Raw genomic sequence first — 25,425 nt, 5'->3', positions numbered from 1 at the left:
CATTTTGGGGAGAGAACAATGTTCTGGCCCACTGTCCATGGAGTAGAATATGCCCACCCACCCCCCTATAGCACATCCCCTTCCTGATTAGTGACTGTGATTCCTCTGCCTATCACCATCACCATCAGGACGGGGGGAGGGGGGAATGGGGGGGGGCGCAGGTGCCTATGAAGAAGTGATACCAACACAAACGAGGCCTTCCGCAAACAGAAGTGTGGTGTGCCATTCGGAGCAGACGCCTAATCCGCTCCTAACCCATTATTCTTTTGGCACCCACGGCCAAAAAAATTCCGTCAATAAATCTTAAGTAGGAGTAAACAAACAAAAACAGGACTATCGGCTTGAACTGAGGCCTACGTGAGAGCAACGAACATATGGAGTGTTTCCTTAACTCAATAAATGACCACAGAGGCTACACGGCAATTAATAGCTCTTATGTTCGGTTAATAATGACTGTGGAGCTTCCAGAAAAAATAGCACTTTTGGCCGACATACAAAAAAAAGGCGCATTAATCAGCGAGACCCAACACACGAGACAGCGCTGTTCTCAACCCGCTGCAAGCACGCCGCGTCGCTGCGCTACGGCCCGTCAGCCTGCCAGGACCGCGAGCAGAACCAGTAACTTCCACGGGGCAGTCTGAGGGAGGGGGAGGAGGAGTGGTGGGCTCCAGCAGGGAGCGTTCTCCAGACGGAAATTCCTGACTGACCGTGCGGACATAGCGGGGCTGCTGGGAAAAGAGGAGACCTTTTTGTCTGGATGAAATTGACCCAGACAGGTCTGCAGAGCACCATTCACATAAAGGATATGGTCATCTTCTGCACAAACTTATCCTGGGCATCTTCTGTCTTGGGGAAGTTCTTGATGTCGTTCTCCAGACGCTCGATGTGACGTTCCATGGTGTCCAGACTCGCCTTCAGGGTCTGCGCCGAAACTGTTGGGGGAAGGCAGAGAAGAATCACAGGATGAAACCGGCCCAACAGGACCTACGGTATTACTACTGCATAAATGACCAGAGAGACTGGCCTATGTGAGCATAAGGCCGTCAGACTCCTCTCTCTACAGGCTGTCCAATCACAGCGCTCCGCGAAGGTGCTCTGACTCTGCCACCCCCAGAGCCCATAGACAGCATGTTCAAACCTCACTCCACCCAAACCGTACGACATCTGCAGCGTAAGACCCGCAAGCTCGGTGTAACATGGCACCTAAAGCCCAGGAGCGAGGTGCCACCGGCCGTGCCCCTTAACCATGTGACCCACCCCTCTCTGAGCGTGACAGGAAGGCAGGGAGGGAGGCAGACACGGTCCCCACACTGCTTTTAAAGGGTGTCCAGGCATGCTCCATCCCACCCCCCACCCCAGCAGTGGAACTATAATATAGACAGTGTCCCCACCCTCGCAAGCCTCACAAACCCAGGAAACAGGTGCCTGGGGTAGGACTGTGGGGAAGGGGGGGTTGGTAGATGCGGGGGGGAGGGGGGGGGTTGAACCAGAGCTTCCCTTCCCGGGATCAAGGAGGATATAAAGTCTTTCTGGAGCAGAGTGTGGCGATGAGGACAGGGTGCTCCTTTAGCGCCGGGGGGTAGCTGGGGGGGGGGGGGGGTGTCGTCACCACCTGTGATGCAGCTTACAGGGGATGTACCTTCAGAGCGCATGCAAGAGAGCCGGCGCGACTCTGCTCAGGACACAAACCTGAAATGTTACCAGCGGGTACCGGACAGAGCCCACAGAGCCCAAACCCAGCGACAGGCTGTGCTCTAACTGCCGGGCTTCAGCAGAACACCGGCAGGTCCAAACTCAGCCTTCTGCATGGCCTGAAGCGAACACTGTCCTGCAAACGGACAGCTAACCCCAAATCTACTGGCTTATCCGCTCGCTTCCTTAGCCAATTACGGCTGTTCTGCTAGAGACTGACTTCACTTCGCTAATTACAACGCGGCTGGAGCCATCTGCAGGTCCTCTAACAGGGGCAGCCGAACGCAGCGGCACAATGGAGATGCATTCTAACCATATTAAGGGCATGAGGATTTCCAAGCAAAAGAGCCTCTTCGTTTCCCGCTGTCGATAGCTACCTGGCAAATATGTCAAAAAATCACACGTCAGCAGCAGGAGGAGAGTGGGTGCACAGGAAGAGCATATCCTGCCCCTGTCCATCTTTCCTCTCCATGCTTGGATTTCCAGGATGAGGCAAATTAAACTAATGACTCCTGTCGGTGAGGGGGCCGCTCGCGCAATTTAACGGCGCACAGCAGTCACCTGCTGGCTCAAGCGCATGGCTAAAGCGTGGAGGGCCTTATTGACCTTCCTCTAACAAGGACAAAGGGGTACAATCTCCACCTTAATGGCAGCCTGGTTGCAGGGAGGGAAGAAAGATGCATTCAATGGTGCTGATGGCTGTAATAATCTCAAATGAGGACAGTCATGCTAATGCTAATGCTAATGAACCGGTCCTCCTTAAAGACAGCGGGCTGGAGGCCAGGCTGTAGAACTCGGCTTGGTTTCCTTCCAGAACAAACCGGTGCAATATTTTTATGTATGTGAGACAAAGATCATAAAAACGAACGGGCTCGTGACACGGAATCAAGGTGGCAGGTGTTAGCGGGAAGACGGCTATGCTGCACTCAGCTGCTAGTGCAGCGGAGCCGCGTTTAATTTAAATTTACGGCTGAGGGGGATGTCGATATGTCCCCGCCGAGAAGGGCTGTGGAGCTGGGAGGGGGGGGATTTATTGGAACATGACTGGCGACATCTCACGGTGGGCTGAGTTTAAGACGGGAGCACGGAGGAACGCGGTCAGAGAGGACAGGCAGAACCTTCCAGAACCTCCACTCCCGTAGCAGGTCTCCGCACAGCGCGCGCACACACACTCACACAGCACACGCGTGTGCTCATCTGCATGTCTGCGTGTGTGTGGTATTCGTATGTGGGGGCCGTGGGATCCTGCGGGGCAGGCGGTTACCAAATTAGGGTTCAGATTTATAGTAATAACCTTCTCTCTCCCCCAGCCACATTTATTTTACATGACATAATTAAGAAGTGTTTGCATGATTCAGAGCCTTGCCTAGGTGTTTGATGAATTAAGACTTCATCACGCACAGAAAGGGGGGGGGGGGGGGGGGGGGGGGGGGAAATAGGAAAGGAAAAAAGCGGGCGATATGGGCGGCGGTGGCCGTCATTAGGGGAGGTTCATTAGCTCGCGCGCAGTTTGGCTCGCCGTGGCCGTCTCCAACAAATGACCACCGTTTGGCGGAAGGAGCCGGAATCCACACCGCCCCATTCTTATAATCGGCTGTGAAACAAGGTCAGGCTCCAGAAAGTCTAATCGCTAAGGCCCGCGGCATGTTACAGACACCGACCAACAGAATCTAAGGCGCAGTCCCACTCCGGAACGTCACCGGGCACTCAAACGTCAAGGACGAGCCCAACCAATGTAGGAATTTACCCAGGATGCCAGAGAATGGACGCCCTGTTGGTGAATGGGGAGTCAACACTTACAGAAACATCCCCGTGAGCACCGGCGTCACCCTGACTGGGGCCTCATATATTTCACTTTCATGTTGAGGCAGATACCTCCAGCTTCCTGACCCCCTCCCCTCTCCCCCCCTGAACCGGCTGCCCATGTTAAAAAAAAATGATTGTATCAATACATGAAAAATATACAGTTTGTCATCAAAATGTATAGCAGCCTTTACAAAGAATCTGAGACTGGAGGGCACTGGATTGTAAGATCGATGCACGATCAATAAAGTAAAAACAAAAGTATCCTCCACAGATAAAAAAACAGGGAACAGAAATGAGAATTTCTTACCTGCCATATTTCAAAATAATTATCTAAGCTCCTTCTCTCTCGTCTAAGTAAAGTATTTTATTCGGTGGGAAAACCGGAAAATATAAACATAAAAAATACTTTGACATTCAGACACCAAAAAAGTTTCGGGAAACAGAAAACATATCGTTTATTGCTGTGCTTCATTGCGCCTTTGGGCTTAAATCAAGCTGACAGTCAGTTTTATATGGTTCGGAAATGGAGAAATTTCCAGCGCTGCAGTGATTCCGGTCGTCTATCGGCTTATACGCTCATGTCCCCAACTGAAGAGTTTCAATCGGCAGGTCGCCTGCGACACTCCTCCTGCTGTACGGGCTGCAGTTCACGGGCTGGCGTGTAACGCGTCACGTGTAGCAGTGATTCTTTGCGTGTGTTAGGCGCACGTCTCTGCACACGGGGTCTGGAGAGCCGGGACATAGAGGTATGAATAGGATTGTTTTTCGGAGATATGCTTTTGGACAACAGCTATATAAACAGATTCCTTTTTTTAAATTGTACTCGCTGTATGTGGCTATGCTGAACTGTCTTTTGGGGACAGATTTTGTGCCCAGAAAGCTTCTGCTTCTGAGCTATAGGGATCTCAGGTTTTGGGACAGTTAATTACAGTAAGTCCTAGTTTAGCAGCACATAACGAGCGAGAGATTAAGTCCCGGCTTTGGCCAATGCACCCTCGATCAACTGGAAAACGAGGGGATTCACGGAGGACAACCCATTCATTCCTGTGGATAGCAACAGTCTGGATGCCAGGCGACAGCAACGGCAGGCCTGGTCGCCAGGCGACAGCAACGGCAGGCCTGGTCGCCAGGCGACAGCAACGGCAGGCCTGGTCGCCAGGCGACAGCAACGGCAGGCCTGGTCGCCAGCCGACACCATTGCAAGCCCTGGTCTTTCTGACCATGCCCAAACTGCTAGGTCTGATCGGCCCAGCTCAAATGACCCAGTCCATTCAGCATATTCATCGGTTTTCACCAGCTGTGACACCAAAACGAAAGATGAGATGACTGAGATACTTCAAGTGAGCGGCTGCTTAACAAATGAAGGCATTTACATGAGCACACATGCAAAAAATGCATTTGAATGCAAAAAAAAAAAAAACAAATATGCAAATGTAATGTGCTGGGCAGCCGGCCGACCGATCACCTCCTCTCTTTAGATGACTGACTTGCAATTCCATTCGTCGTACATGCAAGCAACAGGAGCACAAGAAAAAGTGTGTCGAAAAAATAAATGAAAGTTCTCTGTTTTGTCACAAAAAAGTCACATTCAATAGAAATACGGTGGTGAATTAACAAACACTCCTCACCCGCTGTTTAAAAATAGTATTATCAGTTGAAAACAGAGAACAAACAGCAAATAGTTTGTGTGCAATTCAATTAATTTCAATCAGAATGTGGAGAGAAAATGAATAAATCCTGACTATAAACAGTATTGGGCTGTAATTATAATTCACCATCAACGATGTGCTAATCAGATGGGGAAAAAATATATATATAAAATAAATCCATTTACTTTCACTCCATTTGATTTTTTGTGTTTTTCTAAAAATACCCTTCTTGGAAAAACACTGTAATTAGAAAAACGATGTAATTAAAGCCGGCAACATAATTCACCACATTTTTTAGGATTTATCAATCAAAACCTTAAGGATAATATATTCACATAAAGAACGACCCATCAAGGTGAAACAAGTTGTTTCAATCCGACTTGATGAAAATAAATCTCAATCATTTACCAAGCACTAAGGTCCCATTAATGACAGTGTGGGATGTGTTTGCAGTTCTGACCTAATTTTTACGGACATGCCAACATATTGTATATAAAAATAAAATAAAATAAAATGGAAAATGTATGAGGATGCAGGCTGAACCAAACAGAAATTAAACACAAGGGCCTTTATCGCTATTTACTTGACACTCACAATTACGCACAAACCTTGTTTACTCCCCCAGGCATAATTTTTGTTTTATTCAGTCTGGCTCCTTCATCACAGCGCTCCCCCTGTGCTCCACCCCACCTCCTCACACAGAGTAAAGTTAGCCGGACCCGCGTGTTTGCCCTCATGCACTTCCTGTGATTCTCCCCACTTTCCAGTAGAACCGGAATTCCTGCAGCCTCGAACAGAAGGGCATTCGGCAAATACATCAACGTTTACGAATGAAAAATCAGAGGGGTTTCTTGACCTAGCCTGAGATGAATTAGTGTGAGACGTGCTACAGAGCGGCCAGAAGGGGGCAGCACTGGGTGTCCTGTGTCACCTGTTCACAGGCTGTATTTACAAATACCAGAAGCCAGACACAGATAAGGTGGCATAACGAACATATTAGATTAATAAATAATAGTATTTCATGCTTCCTGCACGGTCAGCTGAACAAACCGCCTTTATACCGGGAAATAACGCAGAGTACTGGTCAGGATCCTGGCAATTCTATGCTGGAGGAGTTTGCGGACGGGACGGTTACAGCTCTTAGCTCGTAATGCATCATTGGTCGTGTCACCAATACCACGGCACATGCGACGCACGGCGCACCGGCACTAGGACCGGCCCGGCTGCATCCCTTCCCATCTGTGACACCGTTACTGCCAGGTATTTGCCATGGGAGGAGGGCAGGGATAAACCGCCCCTCCTTACCCATAAACGGTGCGGCACGGGCGATAACGGCAGACCGTTGTGAGCCACTCCTTGATTCGGCGGCGCCCCCACAAGGTCCTGGGCCCATGTTTCGTGACAATTACGCATTCAAGATGGCAGACGAGCACCGAACAAACGAGGGGCGTGGGGGCGAAGCGACGGGTAAACAGGCGAATCCAGGAGGCAAAGAACATCAAATGCAAATAAGCAAGAGGCAGGATGGGGCAGCTGGCAGACGAAACGAGAGCAGCACAGACAAGCTCCCCAATACAGCACTTCTGTGGTAGGAAATCGGACCGATGTAACTTTTGCCGAACCTCCATGTCCTTTAAAAGTCGGGCAACGGGCAGGTGAAGCCGTCCGGGAAGTTTGGTATCGGGGAGGGAGGATCAGCCACTAAGCAGACAGTGTGATGTCTTCTACAGCAGTGTTTTCTTTTTTTTTATTTAAAGATGGCTGACTGGGAGTTTCCTGTCACATGACCCCTCGCTGGCCACTAAGGACCCTTCTCCTTCGAGCCTGGGCCATGGCAGAACTCATGTTCAGTGCTGGAGCAGTAGGCAGGAATTGGGGCGATCTCTTCACCACCGACATGCCCCCCCTCACACTTATAAGGGCTTCTGCATTCAGGAAGGTGAGTGATTAAATGTAGGAAAGGGGCAGGAGGAGGGCGGAGCTTACATGTGACCTGAGGGTGCACTCAGGATGTACTCGCTAGCGAGAGATTTCAGCCAGTGCAGTACTTCACTAATGCATCGCGAAACAGGAAAAACCCCACGATATCCTAATCCATCCCCTGAAAGATTTGTCCTAATTAATCATAATTATTTACGTAATAAGCTAATAAAAAGAGTTTTAACTTGGTTTAAAGTGCGCATTTGTCTAATTTGTAAAACTCCGTAATTTACATTCAGGTCTTTATTCGGCAGTTTGAAAGGAGCTATTAAGGCGGCCTTAATAATTCTGATGAAATGAGGGGCGAATCCGAGGGGGCTTGTAATTAACTGACCGAAGGAAACAAATATCCCCTTGTCGTCCACACAGAGCGGGAGGGCGCCGCCGCAGAGGCGTGAACGATGTGGGGGAGGGCATGGGGACGCCGAACGTGTCGTTTCAGACTAATCACTTGTAACCTTATCTGCAAAGCATGCTGTCAGTGTTACGAAGAGTCCCTCAGACAATAAAGCGAGAGCAGCTCACCGGCTTCATTAAATTCATCACCTACGAAGCACATTTACAAAGAGCACTACACAGGGATGGAGGGCCGTACGCCTCGCTCACCTGCCACCAGGCCCCCGCTCGCCCATCTCTTTCTCTCTGGACCTCATCCACCCCCCCAGTCACCTGCGGACCCCAACCCCCAACCCCACCCTCAACAGACATTTCCGACAGACTGCAGGCAGCAGGATTGAGGACATCACAGCATACGCCTTCAGAAATCGGGCCAGATCCACTCAGTGTGTTACCAAATTGACGACGAGTCCCTAATCCATTTTATGATAAATCGGAGGCATATATAGGTCATTTGCTGTGATTATATAGACTGCGCTGCATCGTCGGGCAATACTCATCCGGTCTGTAGGATATTTTAGGATGATCAACAATTCCGGAAGCTTCCACCATACACTGGAAAGGCCTGCATTGATTATCAGTGAGGAAGTTCATTATAGGAGATGACATTAACCCTGTCATCTCCTACATCTCTGCACTCTCTGACTATAAGGGACATTGCTACATTTCACCATCCCGCTGCATTTGAGGTCAGCTGTAGTGCGTAAATCCGGGGGGATTTTTCAGACAAGCCGACGTTTCTCTCGTCTCGCCAACGCGGAGGGTTTTTATGGAAATCAATCAGAATCACTGCGGCGTGTTAACAGCCAGAGAAGAGAAACTAAACAATAAGAACGACGGACAAAGAAGACAGAAGATAATAATCTCAAGGAACGAAAGTATCCAAGCCCTATATCGCGCTGACAGGCTGGAGGGACGGCTGCAATATCTCCAGTTTATCCGAGACGGGTTTCCATTACAGCGAAGGCTGCGAGATAGCGGTTGGGGGGGTAGAGTGTTAGGGGGGGTGGGGGGGGGGGGGTGGGGGACAGAAGCAAACTCATGTGTTAATGGGACCCGGGGCCTCGCATCTCCACATTCACTCAGGGACAAAATGAAACTCTGGACGTGTTCAGATTGCGGTTCTGCGGTCTGTGTCTGTTATATATTTTTTTACTTTCATCTGCTTTAGTAGGAAATGCATGTAAATAAAACCTAGAACGCTTACAGATTATTGTCCGTTGGGCAACGGAATAACCAGCCTGACATATTACGTCCGGAAAGCTCAGCGGGTCGTGACCTTTATCCAGAAAGCATACCCAGACTCCCCGGAACAAAAAGGAGGCAGCGGTAACTGCCGACAGGTACTAGGCTGGGCGGGAGCCGTGTTTTTATACCAGGCAAGGCTGACGGCACAGCCCATCGACCGCTGGAGTCATAGCACCCCGCTAACCAGCAGGCAAGATTCAAGAAGGAGCCTTAAAGACGACGGCCGCGTTTAATTGGCCGTAAAGACCGGCGTCAGAGAGGCCCGCCGACGGCTCGCAGTCTCTCGGCTGTTTGGTTTCCATGGTAATCATCTTCCCCGAGAAGGTGGAGATGCTGTGCGCTGCCTCTCATTTCTGCTTACCCCCAAATTCCTCCCTCTGCCTCGATCTCAATCAAAACTCTGACAGCTGTTGCTCTCGGCCGGGAGTCTGGCCCATTTTTCTATATTTAAAGAGGTGTCTGTCTGCCTGCCTGCCTGTCTGTCTGCCTGCCTGTCTGATGTGGAGAGGCACCTGCGAGGCAACAGGGTACCCCCTTCCCGCCCTCGTCATTCGCAGCTCAACAGCGCCCTCTGCAAGATAAAGGCAGGAGCGGGAGGATGGGGGCATACGGTCCCCCCCCCTCACGGACACGTTGGCGTGTAGCCTGTCGGGCTTTTTTACCGTCACGCCGGTCACCTGCGGAACGTGGCTGAGGTCGATCAGGGACATTAACTTTGACGCAGTGTTACATATTAACTACATCTTAACTACAGCAAGTTTCATTTCACCAGAAATGAGGTGTGGCGCCTGAAAACGGCTGTTCTAGTTGCGAAAGACGCCTTCATGTCTTGCTATCAAATCCAGTATGTCTCTCTAAAGGAACGAGAACAGTCCAGAATAACAGTGTACTGGCTGTAGGACACTGTCAAGACCACTCAGTCAAACTGTCTCAGCACTGGCTTTGTACTCTGGCTGTTTTCAGCGCGGTATGTTTTTCTGCGATACAGCTGTCAGGATGCCGCCGTCTTCCTCTGTGCTTATGTTTGTCTGCGGCATTTAGGGGTTTTTTCCTCCCCCAGCGTCGTCATGAGCACGGAGGCCCACAGGCAGCGAATCGCTGAGACCGGGGCCCCGCTGCTCTCGAAATAAGCGGCGCTGTGGAGGAGGGCATGCGGTCACGGCGTGTCGCAGGTTCGTCCTCCCGTTCCATTGCTGGGATTAAAAGATGTGACACAGTGACACAGTGCTCCATAATGGGGGTGGGGTGGGGGTGAGAGCACACGGGAATTTCCCAAATAAGTAATCAATGGGGCTTTGTGAAGAAGAGCCCTTCAGCACCCGTCAAACTGCCTTTGTTCCTGGTGGATTTCCCCGAGTCAGACCCTAACCATTAGGGACGTTGCCCTGGTGACACGATTGGGGTCGGCGTCACTGGCAGGGTGGGGTCCATTCGAACTGGGCCCGTCTAGATGAGTGCTGTAGCCCCTTGACTCATTTCCAGCATGCCCACAAGTGTCGGGCAACCTGAAAGCCCCCCACCCCGAAGCAGTGGTCTGGCATTGAGTTTCCCGGCACTCCTATGCAGGTACTGCTTCCTGGAGATCTGGCTCACCCATGCTCACCACCCCCCCCATCTGACAGTGCTGTGAGAGATGGTGCCCGACGTTACGGCCGGACGGACGGAGGCTACCGGAATGCCACAATGCCGGCTCACTCTGACCGAGATACCACCGGAATGACAAACGAGAAGGGAGGGGGCTGCTTTATGAGGGGGGGTGGGGGTTATTGCTTAGATGCTTAGCAAAGGGACACAAACAAACAGCATGTTTATAAAACACATCCTCCAGTCAGGGGGTGAAGTAACATGTACCCCCTAGTGCATTTATGAATCTTTTTCAGAGCCCAGAAACCCCCTCCGTCCCCCCCGTTCCCATCCCCGCCCCCCATCTGGGAAGCAGCGGCGCCGGCTGGGAGTGATTAATGGCAGGTTTGAAAGGAAGATGATCTATTCATCGGCGATGGCAGGCAGCCGCGTTCCCCTTGATTGGCTGTTAGTACAAGCTGAACCGGCATGCGACAGAGGTGTCACTCATTATCGGGTCGCGGAACCCCCCCCCTGGGAGCGCGGGGAGGTGCTGGAATACCTCACACTGCCGCTGCCGCACTGACAGGAAGCAACAGGGTGGGGGGTAATTTATGGGAGACGGGGCTTCAAGGACGACAGCACCAGGGTTCCGTCAGCCTTCTTCATGGGGGGGGAGAAAGCGCTAGTGGGAAGGGGAATCGCTTTCATCTGGCATTATGACAGTGGCCAGGGGAGGTGGGAGAGACCTCGTACCCCTATGCTGAGCATATCAGTGCCTCTGTCACCTTCGCAAGGCTTCGGGGGGAGGAGTCAAAGTGGCCGGAATGAGGTCACAAGGTCATTCAGCAAGAGCCACAAAGTGGGCTGACCTCGCCCGGGACTGACGGCCGCTCTGGACAGAGGAGAATGAAAAGACCCGGAACGTCGACATGGCAGCAGTGACCATAAATATCTTGACCATATTCCCTAAGAAGGTAAAAGCAAACTCACGGGAAAAAAACGCGGATCTCCGACACCGGAGCCGGACCTTAAGTTGGTCAAATGATCAGAATCAGCGTCGAATGAGGGAGCAGGTCACAGGCAGCTTGAGAGCAGAGGCAGTCGTCAGCCCTGAGCTGCACAAGAATCACAGTGGCGCATCCCGAAATGCGAAAGCACCGGGAGGGGCCTTTGGAACCGCGGACATCGCTGCACATGCGAGCATGTCCCCTCCCCGAGTCACAGCGCGCGCCAGCTGTGAAGAGCCGCTCATTTTATTACGCCGTGTAATAAATTGAAGATCGTATCTATATAATCTTTATTTCCATTAAATCTCCGCAGGCTACAGAAGCTCGGCTGCGGCGAGGCCACATCCGATAACGTGCCCTGAACCGCTTCAACCAAGCGGCCTGTAGGGGGCGCCGTCCTCAGATTAGGCAAGGTCTGCCGGCTGTGCCTGACTGCGTGCAGCTGGGTGTGTAATAAATGAACTTTAAAACGCCCAGAGGTTTGTTCTTGCTGACTCTGCCAGAGCAGGCGGCCATTACTGCCCACCAGCGACGGGTCACATGCAAGCCCCCCCCCCCTCAAAAAAAAAAACTCCATTAATGAGAGAGACCTGTATTTCTCACCATATAAGTTCAAGGCCAGTCGACTCTCCCTCGCCCCCATCGAAGTATGTAGGAAGTAGGGGGGGACGACACAGGGGGGTAGATGTTAGCTAAAGGTTGCAGCCACTAGAGTCCACTTTAAAGCTATTGTGCTCTCTCTCCCTGACAGGGCAATCCTGGCAAACCTCAAACTCTTCAGTGTGGCGATTCCCCCCCCGGTGGTTCGTTTTATCACTGCCCCGCCCTCCCCACAAAGATGAGACGCCCCCCCCGCTGAGAATCACAGATTGGTCCGGAACACACAATCGAGAACTTCGAGCTGCTCAGTTAATGACAAGAATCCACTGACCGGGTTGCCCTCGTTCTCCAGGCAAGGCGCGCCTGGTCACATGACCCGGCGGCAAGTGGAGCCAGATGGGAAGCACATACACATTCAAACATACAAATATATATGGCGCTTTATTGTTATTGCTGCCGCTAGCTGTTCATTTTTGATGATTCACACAATAATCGCAGGCTTTTACCGAGGCAGTAACAGTGGTTTGGGGGGAAAATGAGTGTCAGGCCGACAAAATCTGTCGATTTGTGATATCTCCGCTAGGCAAACAGGTTTCGCACTCTGCTGCACTCCTCTTTCCCCTTGGAGAGGATAAAAGGGGGAAGGGCTGCAAGGGGAGGGGGAGGTTGTGGCCATGTTCTTGGGGGCTGAAGCTCAGGGCCAAACGCACTGCTCGACAACAAGAGCGCTAGGGGGCGCTGTAGTTAAGGGCACGGGAAGTGCTGAGTTTCTGATTCAAAATCTGTTGTACCTTTGATCGAGGTGCTCAAAGTGGATCGCTGCAGTTTAACAGCCAGCCGGGCAAATGAATATGAATTTGATGCCACTTCGGATAAAAGCCCTCGGTAAAGCGACTGAACACAAAAGGATGTTAACAAGGCGTGTGTTTATGCTGCATTTCTGCAACGTGTTACCGCGCGAGTGTGCGCGTGCATGCGTGTGTGCGCACATCCAAGTACACTTTATTACATTTTTATATTTGCATTGTAGACAGCAGGTAGCACGGCCTGAAGGTGGTAATACTGTCAGAAATGTCAAACACGGAACTATGTGCAACGTTAAACATAAAGCAGGGTAAACACGCTGCCCCATTGCGGAAAAAAAGCTGTTCTCCATAAACGTGTTCTTCCAAAGTACCCACATTATTGTTTTCCAGAAAAATGCAACCAAAATACTGATGGATTTCTTGTGCGCAAACCTAATATATCTGTCCATTGTTCAGCCCCGCCTCATTCTGAAAAGGGGCGGGTCCATTCAGTGATTCGTCAGCAGTCAGCTAACACCCAAACTTAAACAGATCTATCATCATGAGTGCCGGGTTAGTTTAGTACAATATGTCCCTGGTGATCAGCGGTTTAGGATGCTTTTGGAAAATAAAGTTGCTCTTAAAGAGACCTGAAAATAAGTGGGAGAATCACAATTGCACGCTGTGTGATTGTACAAATGCAAAAAGCATCAGCACTGTACTACAGTCACACAGAAAGCATTTCTCAATTAAGACCAAACAGCCATTTAAAGGCCATTAAATATGCTCCATTTGGCTTTTCTTAACTTGAATGTTTATTTCACCTCCTCCATGTGACACAGGTAAAGCGAAGGTGGAGGATGAAACACGCGGGTGGCACTCTGGCTTAGATGCAGGTCAAGGTGGGGGCCGCCTCCGAGCCAGACCCCGTCACCACGGAAACCGCCACCAAATTTAGACATGCAAAGAGCTTCGGGAGTCAGGACCTGGGGAAGGTCAAGCACCCATTAGATTGGAAACAGGACTTTAAAAAGCAGCGAGGAGGGGCACGGAAGGCCTTTTATCAACAAGCCTTAGCCAAAGATAAAAGGCAGATATGGCGAGGAGCGTCTCCCCCTGGTGGGGGGAGGGGGGGGGACTTTTTATGTGTAATTGCAGGGATATAATGGCCCCGCTATCTTGCAGGCGATTGTATGATGCATATTGTGTTTGTATGCCTCTGTCTGTGGGTCTGATGCTGTTTGTTGGGCTAGACTTGGAGACCCCACCCACTGCCCCCCTCCCCCACCCCTTCCATAACTGCTTTTGCAGAGAAGCAAACCGTGCCAAAGCCTTTGTGTTTGTTATCAAACCAGTTATTTGGGGAGGTTTAGATATCGATTGTATTTAACAGGGAATCTTTGGAGGAAATGTGTGAGCGCGTCTGTGTGTCTGTGTGTGTGTGTGTGTGTGTAACTCCAACAAAAAAATAAAAATACCAATAATCTTGAAATATGTTTGATTACTTATGGTTAAGGTTAGACCGAGGTAGGGGTTAAGATTGCAACAGTATCCAACCATGGACTATATCATCCAGCATATTCCGGGGAAATGCTTCCTCCGGTCCTCCATTAGTGCCTGAGATGCGGAAACGTCGCCTCGAGCCACAGTGCCGAGCATGACGATTCAAAGCCAGCTGCATGACACACAACATGCTAGCTGCGCCCGCTGGCTGCGGGGATTCAAAGCCCGCCGCATCGCACTAGCTGCCATAAACACCGAAACCGCGAGCTAGCTATGCAGACGCGTGTGCCAGGCTCCGCCCCCTCCGGATCATGCCGTCTGTGTGTATTGGAGTAAGGTACCGTGGTGAGTGATTCTGTCCTATAACTGTGTACCTCATTTGTGCCGATGTCTACGATGCCCCCAACCGGAGGAATCCAAGGGCAAAGCTCTAACGGGAATAAAAAAATAAAAATAAACAAAGGCAGGTTTGATTAAAATCGGGAGCCTGACTTGGGAGCCGTTTGTAACCTTTGGCTTTGATCGCCTTTAGGTGGCGCCCCGCAAACACTAGGACCATGGGCCGCGTGGAAAACAGCGAGTCTGTCAGCTATTTATACCGACTCCCGCGGCGTCGCGGCGCTGATCAGCATTCAGACGACCCGGCTTCAAGCCCCGAATCTGCCTCTCAATTTCACATGCAAATACGCTGTGACTGATTTGAATATATTTGAATATGGATCACACTGTGCTGTGAGTATCACAGGCCTGGGCAGGGGGTGGGGTCTAATGCAAATCATCAAGGTGCACAAGAAAGGTCATATCCAAGACACGAGCACTTAGACCGGATTTACCATCACAAGACGGGCATGAAACTGGCCGAGATTATGGGTCGAAACCTTAGTGAAGAGTCGACTGCTGCCGCAATAACATGCCAGCCGGGTCCCTGTTCAGAACCAAGTGCTGTGTTATGGTCTCTGAGGCCCGATTCAGAGGGTCAACAACGATCCAGTGTAACCGCCGACTTCATCGTACCCTGGGGATCTCGCACTAAAGTCCCCCAGCTACCTCTGTACATCTGTGCCTCCTTATTCTGTGCAAAGCTACAGTGTCACCATGCAGTGAGATACAGTGTCACCGTGTGAAAAGGTACAGTGAAACCATATAGAAATGTAGTGACACCAAGCAGTGAGGTACAGTGTCACCATGCAGAAAGGCACAGTGCCACCATGTGAAAAGATACAGTGCTACCATATAGAAATGTACAGGGTCACCATGCAGTGAGGTACAGTGTCACGGTGTGGAAAGATCCAGTGTCACCATATGGAAAGGTACAGTGTCACTATGCAGAAAGGTACAGTGTCACTATGCAGAAAGGTACAGTGTAACCGAATAGGACGGTACAGTGTCACCCCCACTGAAAGTACAGCATGTAGAAAGGTACAGTATCACAATACAGAAAGCTACAATGTCACTGTGTGGAAAAGTATATTTTCACTTAATGGAGAGGTACAGTGTCACTGGGCCAGGGGTTTGAGAGATTATCAGGACAGTGGGAATAAACCAAGTAATTTGAGGGGAACCTTTAATTTGTAGGCTGGCAGATCGCAGGTGGGGTGGATCCAATTTACATAGAAGAAAAAGAAATATTGTCTCATTTTAAGTCAGCAGCTATTAGCAGACTGACCCAGTTTGCAATGTCGGAGAGTTAGTGAGCACGCATTATCATAGTGGCTTGTTGGGGGGGGGAGTGACTGGCAGCTTTGACGGGGACCTGGTGGTTGGAAAAATGTCACGCGAGCCAGAGTGGAGTGACAAGCGGCAGACGACAGGACGGAAAAGGTCAGAGCAGGTTTGGGGGGGTGCCACTTAATTGATATCGGCTGATAAACACAGGAGCTGCGATTCGGGGCAGCAGCCATCTGCTGGACGGGGGGGGGGGGGCATGCCGTGGTGACAGGAGGTGGCAACACACTGGACTGAGAAATAAAAGGCATCAGAGCCTCACCATCGCCCATCCCCCCCAGCCTTCTGGGTGGTGGTCACCAGCTCTGTCGCTGTTCCTGCTCTAACATCGCCGAGGTTTTTACGCATATTAATCAGCTAGCCATTTGCGAATATTAATTTCCCCGCTCCTGAATTATTAATGGAATCTCAGTGACAGCTAATGAAGGGGACGCAAATCATTTTCAAACCGGTCACAAAGTCACCTGTGGCCGAGGAACGATTCAATCACATTGGCGGAGGCATGCGGCTGCCACACGTCTCGCTGTGGCCACTAACAGCCATTACTGGCCTGTAGCTATGTCACGTGACGATAGGCCTGTAGCTATGTGACGTGAAGATAGGCCTGGACCTATGTCACGTGACGATAGGCCTGTAGCTATGTGAGGCGAAGATAGGCCTGGAGCTATGTGACGTGAAGAGAGGACTGTAGCTATGTGACGTGACGATAGGCCTGTAGCTACGTCATGCGACCGTGGGCCTGTAGCTATGTGACGCGAAGATAGGCCTGGAGCTATGTCACGTGATGACAGGCCTGTAGCACTGTCACGCGAGGGTTACACGTGGCCACACTCCCTCCCTGTCGCCTTGCTGATCAGATGGCCTGGAGCCCCCCAGGTGGGCCAGGGGCCAATCTGCCGGCTTGCTGAAGCCTCACCTGCCTCTCCATGCCTGCCAGATTGACCCCCCAACTCTGCCCACCCCCCCGCACCACCAACACAACAACACAGTGACGAGGTGAGCCCCGTTCCCTTGACGACAGTAGATGCATTTGCACTGGCCCCCAACTCAGTGTGGGGGGTAGGCACAGATAAGGTAAATATCGCAAGTTCTCAGTGTGACCCTCCCCTCCTGCTAAGGAAAACGACACCCTTTACCAGGCACTAATCCATATTCCACTAACCACCCCCCCTTCTCCACATAATCGTTTGGTTCTGTCCATTTCTCTATGGGTCTTGACACACAAAGGACCGTCTCGCTCCAACAGCAGTACGCTGTTCGCTTCTTTGCCTGGAGACTGTCGTCCAGGAGACGCAGTAACTGAAGAAAGACACGACACGTGGACTCCACAGGGATGCTTGTTTTGGCGGGGTGGGGGGCAAACACGACTACAAAGGTGCCCATTTTAAAATAAGGCAATTGATTTAAAAAAAAAAAAAAAAGACAAAAAAGGCTTTGGGAGCAACTGGCCAGCTCCAAAGAGGAGTCATTTTGTTTCTCTGAAGGTGGGTCACTTTCTGGGTAAAGCGGACCCCTGATACAAAGCAGGACCAGAGGGAGGGCTAGCATGTGCCTGATGTATGTGCCGGGTGAAATGATGGTGAAACAGAACCCTGACCATGGTAAATTTTACACAAAACGAAACATACACATATATGTGCACAGCTAGAATCTCCACATGAAACAGGAGTTTAATGCTGAAGTAACTGAATCACAACTGCAGACAAAGACAGAGGGGTGATTCATAGTGGGTTAAGTGGCGGAGAACAGCGTGTGACAGTGGAAAAATGGCCTGACAAGCAGCACTTTGATATGCGAGTTTTCAAAGCAGCACGAGGCGAGTGACAGCACTCCAAAGCGGCTCCATAATCGCGCCTGAATTGGGTCTACAAAAATTGCAAAATTATTAAATGCGTGAGGGGAACAGGCTGAAAAAAATCACGCCAGGAAAGTTCCAACCATGGAGGACCTGCATCGGCAAACAGGCGCAACGGCTGCACATGCGAGCTGACCGATTCGGAACAATGGAAACCCAACGGGATCATCGCTAACCACCAAGAAAGCACAGGCTCTGAGACAACACAGAGCACGATCCCTGGGGTCCGACTCGGCAAACCTGTACATCAAAAACTAGCAAATTAATGATCAGATAGAAGCACAAAACCTGGCTGAATGGGCAAAGGGAAACCAAATATGGCTTAATGAGTCGTCCTCTGTCCATTTTCCTGTATCGGGACCAGTGTGCTTTCAGAACAGCTAGCATGTGTTGGCATGGGAGCAGTCTCGTGGGAGGCATTCGGTCCAATGATTGCTCCACACGGTAACGTAATGGTGAGGAATACAAAGCCACGCTCCCAAATTCCAAGATAATAATGCCCCCAAAGACACCCCTAAACAAATTCAGGAGTGGTTTCAGGATGAAGTCAAACACCTTCAGCCACCATGTCGAAACATTATTGAACCTTTATGGAAAGTTCCAGAGCTCTGGAGGCTTTCTCCTTGCAGGCTCTTTCGGTGTGTCACTACGCACAGGACGTGTATGTCGGCATTCAAAGGAGGACTGAAGCTCTTCTGTATAAGGGGGCCCTGAATCACCTCATCTCCTCGATATTAAACGGCATTAGGCGGAAGGGGAAGGTAGAGCGCACCTATACACAGGACTGAAATTAACATGTCAGGAAAACCGTGGGGAGAAGATTCAACTTTAATGAACATGAAACTGGACACAAAATAAGAGAGATTAATTAATACCTGTTTAATTAAACATAGCTGTTCTCCCACACACCATAATGACACAGAATATCAGTCTCCGGAACACAGAGCTCCCCATGTGGTCTCAGTCTCAGGGCCCAAGAATCTCTCCATTCATCTTTTTATTTTTGTTGGGGGAAAAAAAAACTAATTGGTCCCATTTGTCTAATTCTTCAAATTTCATTAACCTGGTTATGTAACTGATGAGTCCTTCATCCCTAAATGTAACACTTCAGCAACGTTATAACAACGTTTCAGCAATGGCGAGACTTGACCCGACATGACACTCGCTGAGAACCTGGAAGCAGTGAATGTTACTGCTGGAGTATCAGTGTTACCCCGAACAAACCTGCACTATTTCTTTATTATTTGTACAGATGGATACGTGCTGCTTCAGTATATTTATGCTTCTTCAGTTGTTTTTTTCTTTGTTTTTGGCGAATAGCTCCCTCGGCCAGCAGACACCTCACACAAGACAAAGACAGTGAGGTACTAGTAGCCCGGCAGCCCATGAAGGAGCCAGGCTGTGAATATGCAAATGAGCAGTGAGGCATTGGCCCGTTGCCCCGCCACTCTCATCTGCCTGCCAGTCAGCCCCGCCCCCTGCCCACAGGCCCACAGAATGGCTGTGCAACAGGTATCCGCCGCAGAAAGCAACAGGATGCAGTGACAAGAGTGACAGGCACATTCATTGGGGCAGCTGGCGCCAGGCCTATAGCCCCCATTGATCAATCAATCAATCGACAGAACAAGCAGTACAAAGGCATCGCCACCCCCAGACAGCCGCGGGCCCCTGCAGAGACATCAAGGGCCCAGGGTGGCTGGAGCCGGGACGTACAGACCAAGTGGGGCAGTGCAGGCTGAAGGGTCCATGGGGGTGAAGCACATCCCTGGGGACCATTAAAGGGTGATAGGCCAGTGGGGGAGGAGCACGTGCCTGAGGAGCAGCATAGGCTGACAGACCCATGGGGGCGGAGCACGGGCCTGGGGAGCAGCATAGGCTGACAGACCCATGGGGGCGGAGCACGGGCCTGGGGAGCAGCATAGGCTGACAGACCCATGGGGGCGGAGCACGGGCCTGGGGAGCATTACAGGCAGACGTGCTTGTGGGAGGAGCCTGGCATACGTGTTCTCACAGGGCCCCGGTGAGCATCAGCCTCAGTTGACATGAGATGGCGTCTGGCACCTGTCACTTGTTTACCCACCCAGTGTGTTCACACAACCCCCACCATGCTATACACGTTGAGTCTGCCCCATTTTACTCCGCTTCTCAGTATATAAGGAGGGCGGGTCGTATAGAGATGAGGGCGTGGGGGGGGGGGGGGCTGTGTGGCCAAACCACTTCTGTCTGATGTTTACGCTCCACTTTAGCTTCCAGATGAGCTTCGGAACGTGTGTTCGGTCATGCAAGACGATGAGGCACCACTTCACCCCCACCGTGCCCCCCCCCCCGTCCACTCAGGCACACCCCATCACACGATTACCCTGACTTGAAAGTCACGCTTCGAGGCGCCTGCTGACGGGGGGGCGGGGTCTGAGGGCGGTCCTCTGTTTTCCATGTGCGCTGAGTGACAGCTTTTCCATCCTGATATAAAAATACGGGTGTAAAGGTGAGAAGCGCCCACACGCGTGCGTGTGTGTGTGTGTGTGTGTGTGTGTGTGTGTGTGTGTGTGTGTGTGTGTGTGTGTGTGTGTGTGTGTATACGTGCGAATGCACACGGAAACAGCACACGCATCCACTCCCTAAGGAGACAAAGCAGCTCATTAACTAACTAATTAGATACCCATCAACCCAGCCCAGACATTATCCTCTCAGACGAGCTTAACCAGCACCTGGGGGGGGGCGAGGGGGGGGACCCTTGCCTGCTGAGACAAACAGTAGTTATTCCCTTTTCACACCAAACTGTCACCCTCCACAGAAATCCGCTGTCATGAAACTGAACCCCCCACCCCCCTGGCCTCCAGTGCACTGCTGCTGGTGTGGGGGGGGGCAGTGACAAATGCTTCGCATGGGGGGAGGAGGGGTCCTTGACAAAAACCTGGCAGAAGCAAAGCCATTATCAATCCAGGGATGGAGGCTGCTGTCTGCACACACGCTGCGACAGAGTGACATGGTCACCATCTCGGCCACTCCCCCCCCCCCCGAGAGCTCCGACCCCGATACCCCCCCACGATTAAAGTATCCATCTACTGTAAACACCCAATCGGTGGTGACTCCAAAGCTTATACGTGAATCCTGAAGGAGACTCCAAACTCCAGAAGGTCTTGAGGGCATCTCCTGCCCTCAAAGATCATGTCTGGGCTACAAGACCCCACGGCTACACGAGAGCTGGTCTTCTAGCAAGTTGGATCCTTCAGTCTGCTCACTCAGCATGTCGGGAGAGATGAAAACGGGGTGGAATAGGAATCAGAAAGAGACGCAACGCGATGGGGCCCCCGGGGGGGACACAGGTATGACCCATCAGTCCTGCCGGCGCAGGGGCGAGAGCCGACAGAACAGCGAAGGAGAAGGACACACTAAAAATATCTGACCCCAGGAACGGAGACGCCGAGTGATTAATTCATAAATAATACATGCATGTGGCCTGAAAGCTCAGGAGTGAAGCTTGATTGATGCTAAGATGCTCCGAGGAGGTTCTCCTGATAATGGACTAAAAGGTTCTGACAAAGAGGGACCAGCCTGCGGAACGTGACCTCCCTGGTGCTGAATGCCTCTCGTGTAAAGGTACACCCCTCACTCACTCAGCTCCGTGACGGCTATCTCCGGAGAGTTCCACGTTCTGCTTAAAAATGCTCCCCCCTGATATCTCCTTTTAACCCATGGTGGTGGGGGGGGGGGGGGGGGGCACGCTATGAATGGGGCTGTTTTTCACTCCTGATGCATAACCACCGGGGGGGGCCCAGCTGGCCCCAATTTGCTACAAAGTGCATCAACGTGCGACACGGCGGACCCACAAACGTCAAAGGTGTCCCTCAGTAGCTGCACAATCCCCAGATAGACGCCCCAGCAAACATGCGACGTTCACCCCTGCGATGTTCACCCTTGCGACGTTCACCCCTGCGACGTTCACCCCTGCGATCGATCCCGGGCCGCACTCGCCGCCTATCACAGAGATGTTCATGGATCCATCACTCTCTGCATATTTTCAGGCCCATTTCCTTTTCATACGTTCTCTCTGTCGCGAGTCCAGTGGTCCAGTTTGACCAAAGGCCACTTAAACGAATTTGTTGCTGCGGTAACTGTGTCAGCGATGCCACTGCAGCCTCCCCGGGGAGTGGAATGACACATGACCCCCTCCTCTCTGACCTTATGGGTAACGAGACGTCTTAAAATCAGCTCGGAGGGTGACATGAAAGCGGCGCAGAGTACACGCACCAAACAGCATCCCCCCCCCCGCCGTAACCCATTCCACTGAGGCACGAACTCTTCCCACGAGTCTGGGAATGCGGCGTGACACGGACGAGGATCTGGTCTCACCCTTGGCATAGCGCCATCTGCTGGAGATTCCCGATGACCTCTGCTGGAGTCTCAGCAAACTCAACACCAGAACTTCCCATCAAGCAAGACTCCGGCACAATAAATAAAACTTTATACACCGGTTTGGTTATAAAACATGAACTATTAGGTACTGAAAGTCGCTAGGTGGCAAAGAATGCAGTTAACGCGTGTCGGCGTACCTTCCCGGACTGAATTTGCTCAGGTACTGTAAATTATCACGGCACGCAATGTGCCCCTGAATATGCAGGAAGCTGCGGTAACGGGCATAGGGTAGGGCACAGGGTGCCAGGCATAGGCAGGGCATGGGGGTAGGGTGCCAGGCATAGGCAGGGCATGGGGGTAGGGGCTTGGCGGCTGCTGTTACTCTGCAGAGCGTATTTTAACCTGCAAAGTGCTCCAGCTTCCCGGGTCTCCACACCGAGACGGAGCCGCGTTTCGACAGCGCCGTGTAAAGCTGTCAGCCGGCCGCTTCTGCTCTCTCCGTTTTTATTTTTTTTTTCACCCCCCCCCGTCCCCCCCCCACTGTTATTTCTTTTTTAACTTTCAGGCAAAAAAAAAACAAAAAACAGAAATGGGAGAACAGAAGTGCCTGAAGTAACAGAATCTCAGAGTGTTCCTGCAAAAAAATAAACAAATAAATGCTCACAGAATGGCCTGAATATGTCTGCTTTTCAAACGCACCTCCATCTCGGGGAGCTGCTTGAGAAGGTCCTGCCAGAGAACAGTCAGGGAGATGCTGAAGCAGTATGTCAGGATTCACCCTCCCCCCCACCACAGGATACACTAAATAAATAAATAAATAAACAAACTACAAACCGGTTTGGAAGGGGAATGTAAATGATGGTTCTCTCCTCCGAAATGGAGAACATCTGGTGGTTCTGACCTGCTGCGTCCGGCCGTGGACTGGCGTGTGTTTCCAGGCTTCCGTCTTTGCGGTGCGGAGTGTGTCACTGGACACTCCCCTCATCATAGGCCTGCTTTTCACCAGAACCACAGTAAATGTCCCCGTCGTGCGGCGGCCTTTTTTAATCCAGGTGTATTCTGCATGCATGTATGTGAGTCAGAGATAAGGGCTGGCATTTTAATAAAAATAAAAATGAAAGCGATGTAGGCCAGATCTCCATGGATTGATCCGGGAGGAGGGCAAATTCTTCAGGTGTGACAGCCGAGAATGTTCCGGGCAGAAGTGGAACAGGCCAAAAAATGGGAAGAGGAGACAGGAAGGGCTGGAGACACAGGATGTTTTTTGGTGTGGCGGCTGAAGGAGGGGCCAAGCTGGGCCAGGAGTCCTGACACGGAGCCCTACATTCCAGAGAAATTCTCTCTACGGTTAAAAATCGAGTCCCAAGGGCCGGTAAATAACATTTTAAAGTGTGGCGCAATAATTCTGTGACCCCTGAGGGTCACAGAAACTGCAGCAGGAGAGAGAGTGCTGCATTGTGGGGGACGTAAGCGTGACGCCAGAGGGACAATCTTCCTGACAGAGTGCACCCCAGACAGTCCCCTAACCAAGCAGCGGAAACACCAGACCACAGAGAATCAAACTTTCACAACAAGCAGTTTTTCTTTTGATTTTCCCATCACTCGAGGTAGGAAGGCCCCCTAACCAAGCCAGAATTTTAGCACCGGGAAGAGGGGTTGCCGGGGGGGGGGGGAGCTAGCGGGTTTCTTCTAGTAGACAACAGCCCTTCTGTCCCGGGACCCTTCACAACTTCACTGTTGTGCATGCCTTTCTCTAGAAGAAATAAAAAAAAAAACAAAAACACTTGTTCCAGCAAAGGAAAATGCTGCAAAGTACTGCTGCTGCGTCTATGATGCGAGGAGGAAGATGGCACTGAGCAGGCGGGAAGGTGGGTGGGGCAGCAGAGGTGGGTGGGGCAGAAGAGGGCAGGTGGGTGGGGCAGTGGAGGGCAGGTGGGTGGGGCAGCTAAGGTGGGTGGGACAGCTAAGGTGGGTGGGGCAGTGGAGGGCAGGTGGGTGGGGCAGTGGAGGGCAGGTGGGTGGAGCAGCAGAGGTGGGTGGGACAGCTAAGGTGGGTGGGGCAGTGGAGGGCAGGTGGGTGGGGCAGTGGAGGGCAGGTGGGTGGGGCAGTGGAGGGCAGGTGGGGGTGCGAGGCGCGCTGACGTACATGACCCGCAGATAATGGGGGCTTTGACAGCAGCATTAATACCCACAGAGTTCTTCCTTCCTTTTTGGCTGCTTTCCATCTCTTGGTTTCATGCCATTTCCCGAGCTGCCCCCCCCCTGCACACCCCCACCCCACCTCGCCCTTGGCAACGTTTTTTTCCGGCACAGATTTATGGGAACATCGCTGTCATATTTCGCCCTGCGCCCGTTGGTGGAGACGGATCGTCACGCCGGGTCTGATTGAGTGGACTGCAGAGAAGGCCAGGCAGCTGTCCCATAAAGTTACTATTCATCTCCTTAGGTGTGTTGGGTTGGGTGGGGCTGGAATTAGCCTCTGACACTCCGAGGGGGGGCTTTTCCACCCGGGGAGAGTGATCGAGAGGCGTGTTATTGGGGGGTGGGGGGTCAGATTTGTGAGCGGAGACCCGATAAGAAGGGATCAGTGGCAGCCGCAGCACAGCGATTCTGTTTGTCCTTTAGCTGCCCGCCCCCACTAAATCTGCCGAAGGTGAATTTATTAAGCGATTAATTAAACCCCTAACACAGGCAGCCCTTCCGTAACATTCCACAGGCCGGGGTACGTGCCGCACTCTGGACACGGCCCACTGGCCACACTGGCTCGCTCCATACCCTCCAGGTCCTGTTTTGCGGAAAGTCGCTCTGCCCAGACTCCCACTCTCTGGGGGGGGGGGGAGGGGGGAGGGCATCAATCTTTAATTATTGCTCTGGAGAGATGAGTGGCGGGGTGCTGCAAGGACAGTGAGGCGGCTGGGTGCTGAAGGAGGAGTCACTAATGCAGCCACGGCAGATATTAGTTGTCTTCTAAACTAGTTAAACTAGTTATTAGTTGTCTTCAGAAGTGCCATGATAGGTGACTTTACCAAATAAAATCGGCCCAGCTGATCGACTGAGTCAGAGCAGCGGTGCTGATTCTCCGGCAGGGTCTGCTCCTCATACAAGCAGAATCTGTCTGCAGTGCACCTGATCCCAACGCAGGATTAGCCAATTAAATAAAAAATGCAGCTCCCAGAATTAAGGGGGGGGATGGGGGTGCGGTTGTCCTGAGGAGGGCAGATTAAACGTGTTTTATTAGTGAGAGTGAGGGGTGGCCT

At 51.6% G+C, this 25,425-nt stretch overlaps 1 protein-coding gene across 1 annotated transcript in view; it reads right to left on the bottom strand.

The window, feature by feature from the left end:
• diaph2 (diaphanous-related formin 2) overlaps window positions 1–25,425 on the bottom strand; it is a 251,640-nt gene that overhangs the window by 65,271 nt on the left and 160,944 nt on the right. The window contains 1 exon segment of the mRNA XM_049027740.1: window positions 809–984. Within this exon segment, the coding sequence (XP_048883697.1) occupies window positions 809–984 (176 nt within the window).

This window comes from Brienomyrus brachyistius, chromosome 10 (genome assembly GCF_023856365.1).
Source record: "Brienomyrus brachyistius isolate T26 chromosome 10, BBRACH_0.4, whole genome shotgun sequence".
In the NCBI taxonomy this organism is placed as follows: Eukaryota; Metazoa; Chordata; class Actinopteri; order Osteoglossiformes; family Mormyridae; genus Brienomyrus; species Brienomyrus brachyistius.
This window is presented reverse-complemented; position numbering and strand designations above follow the sequence as displayed.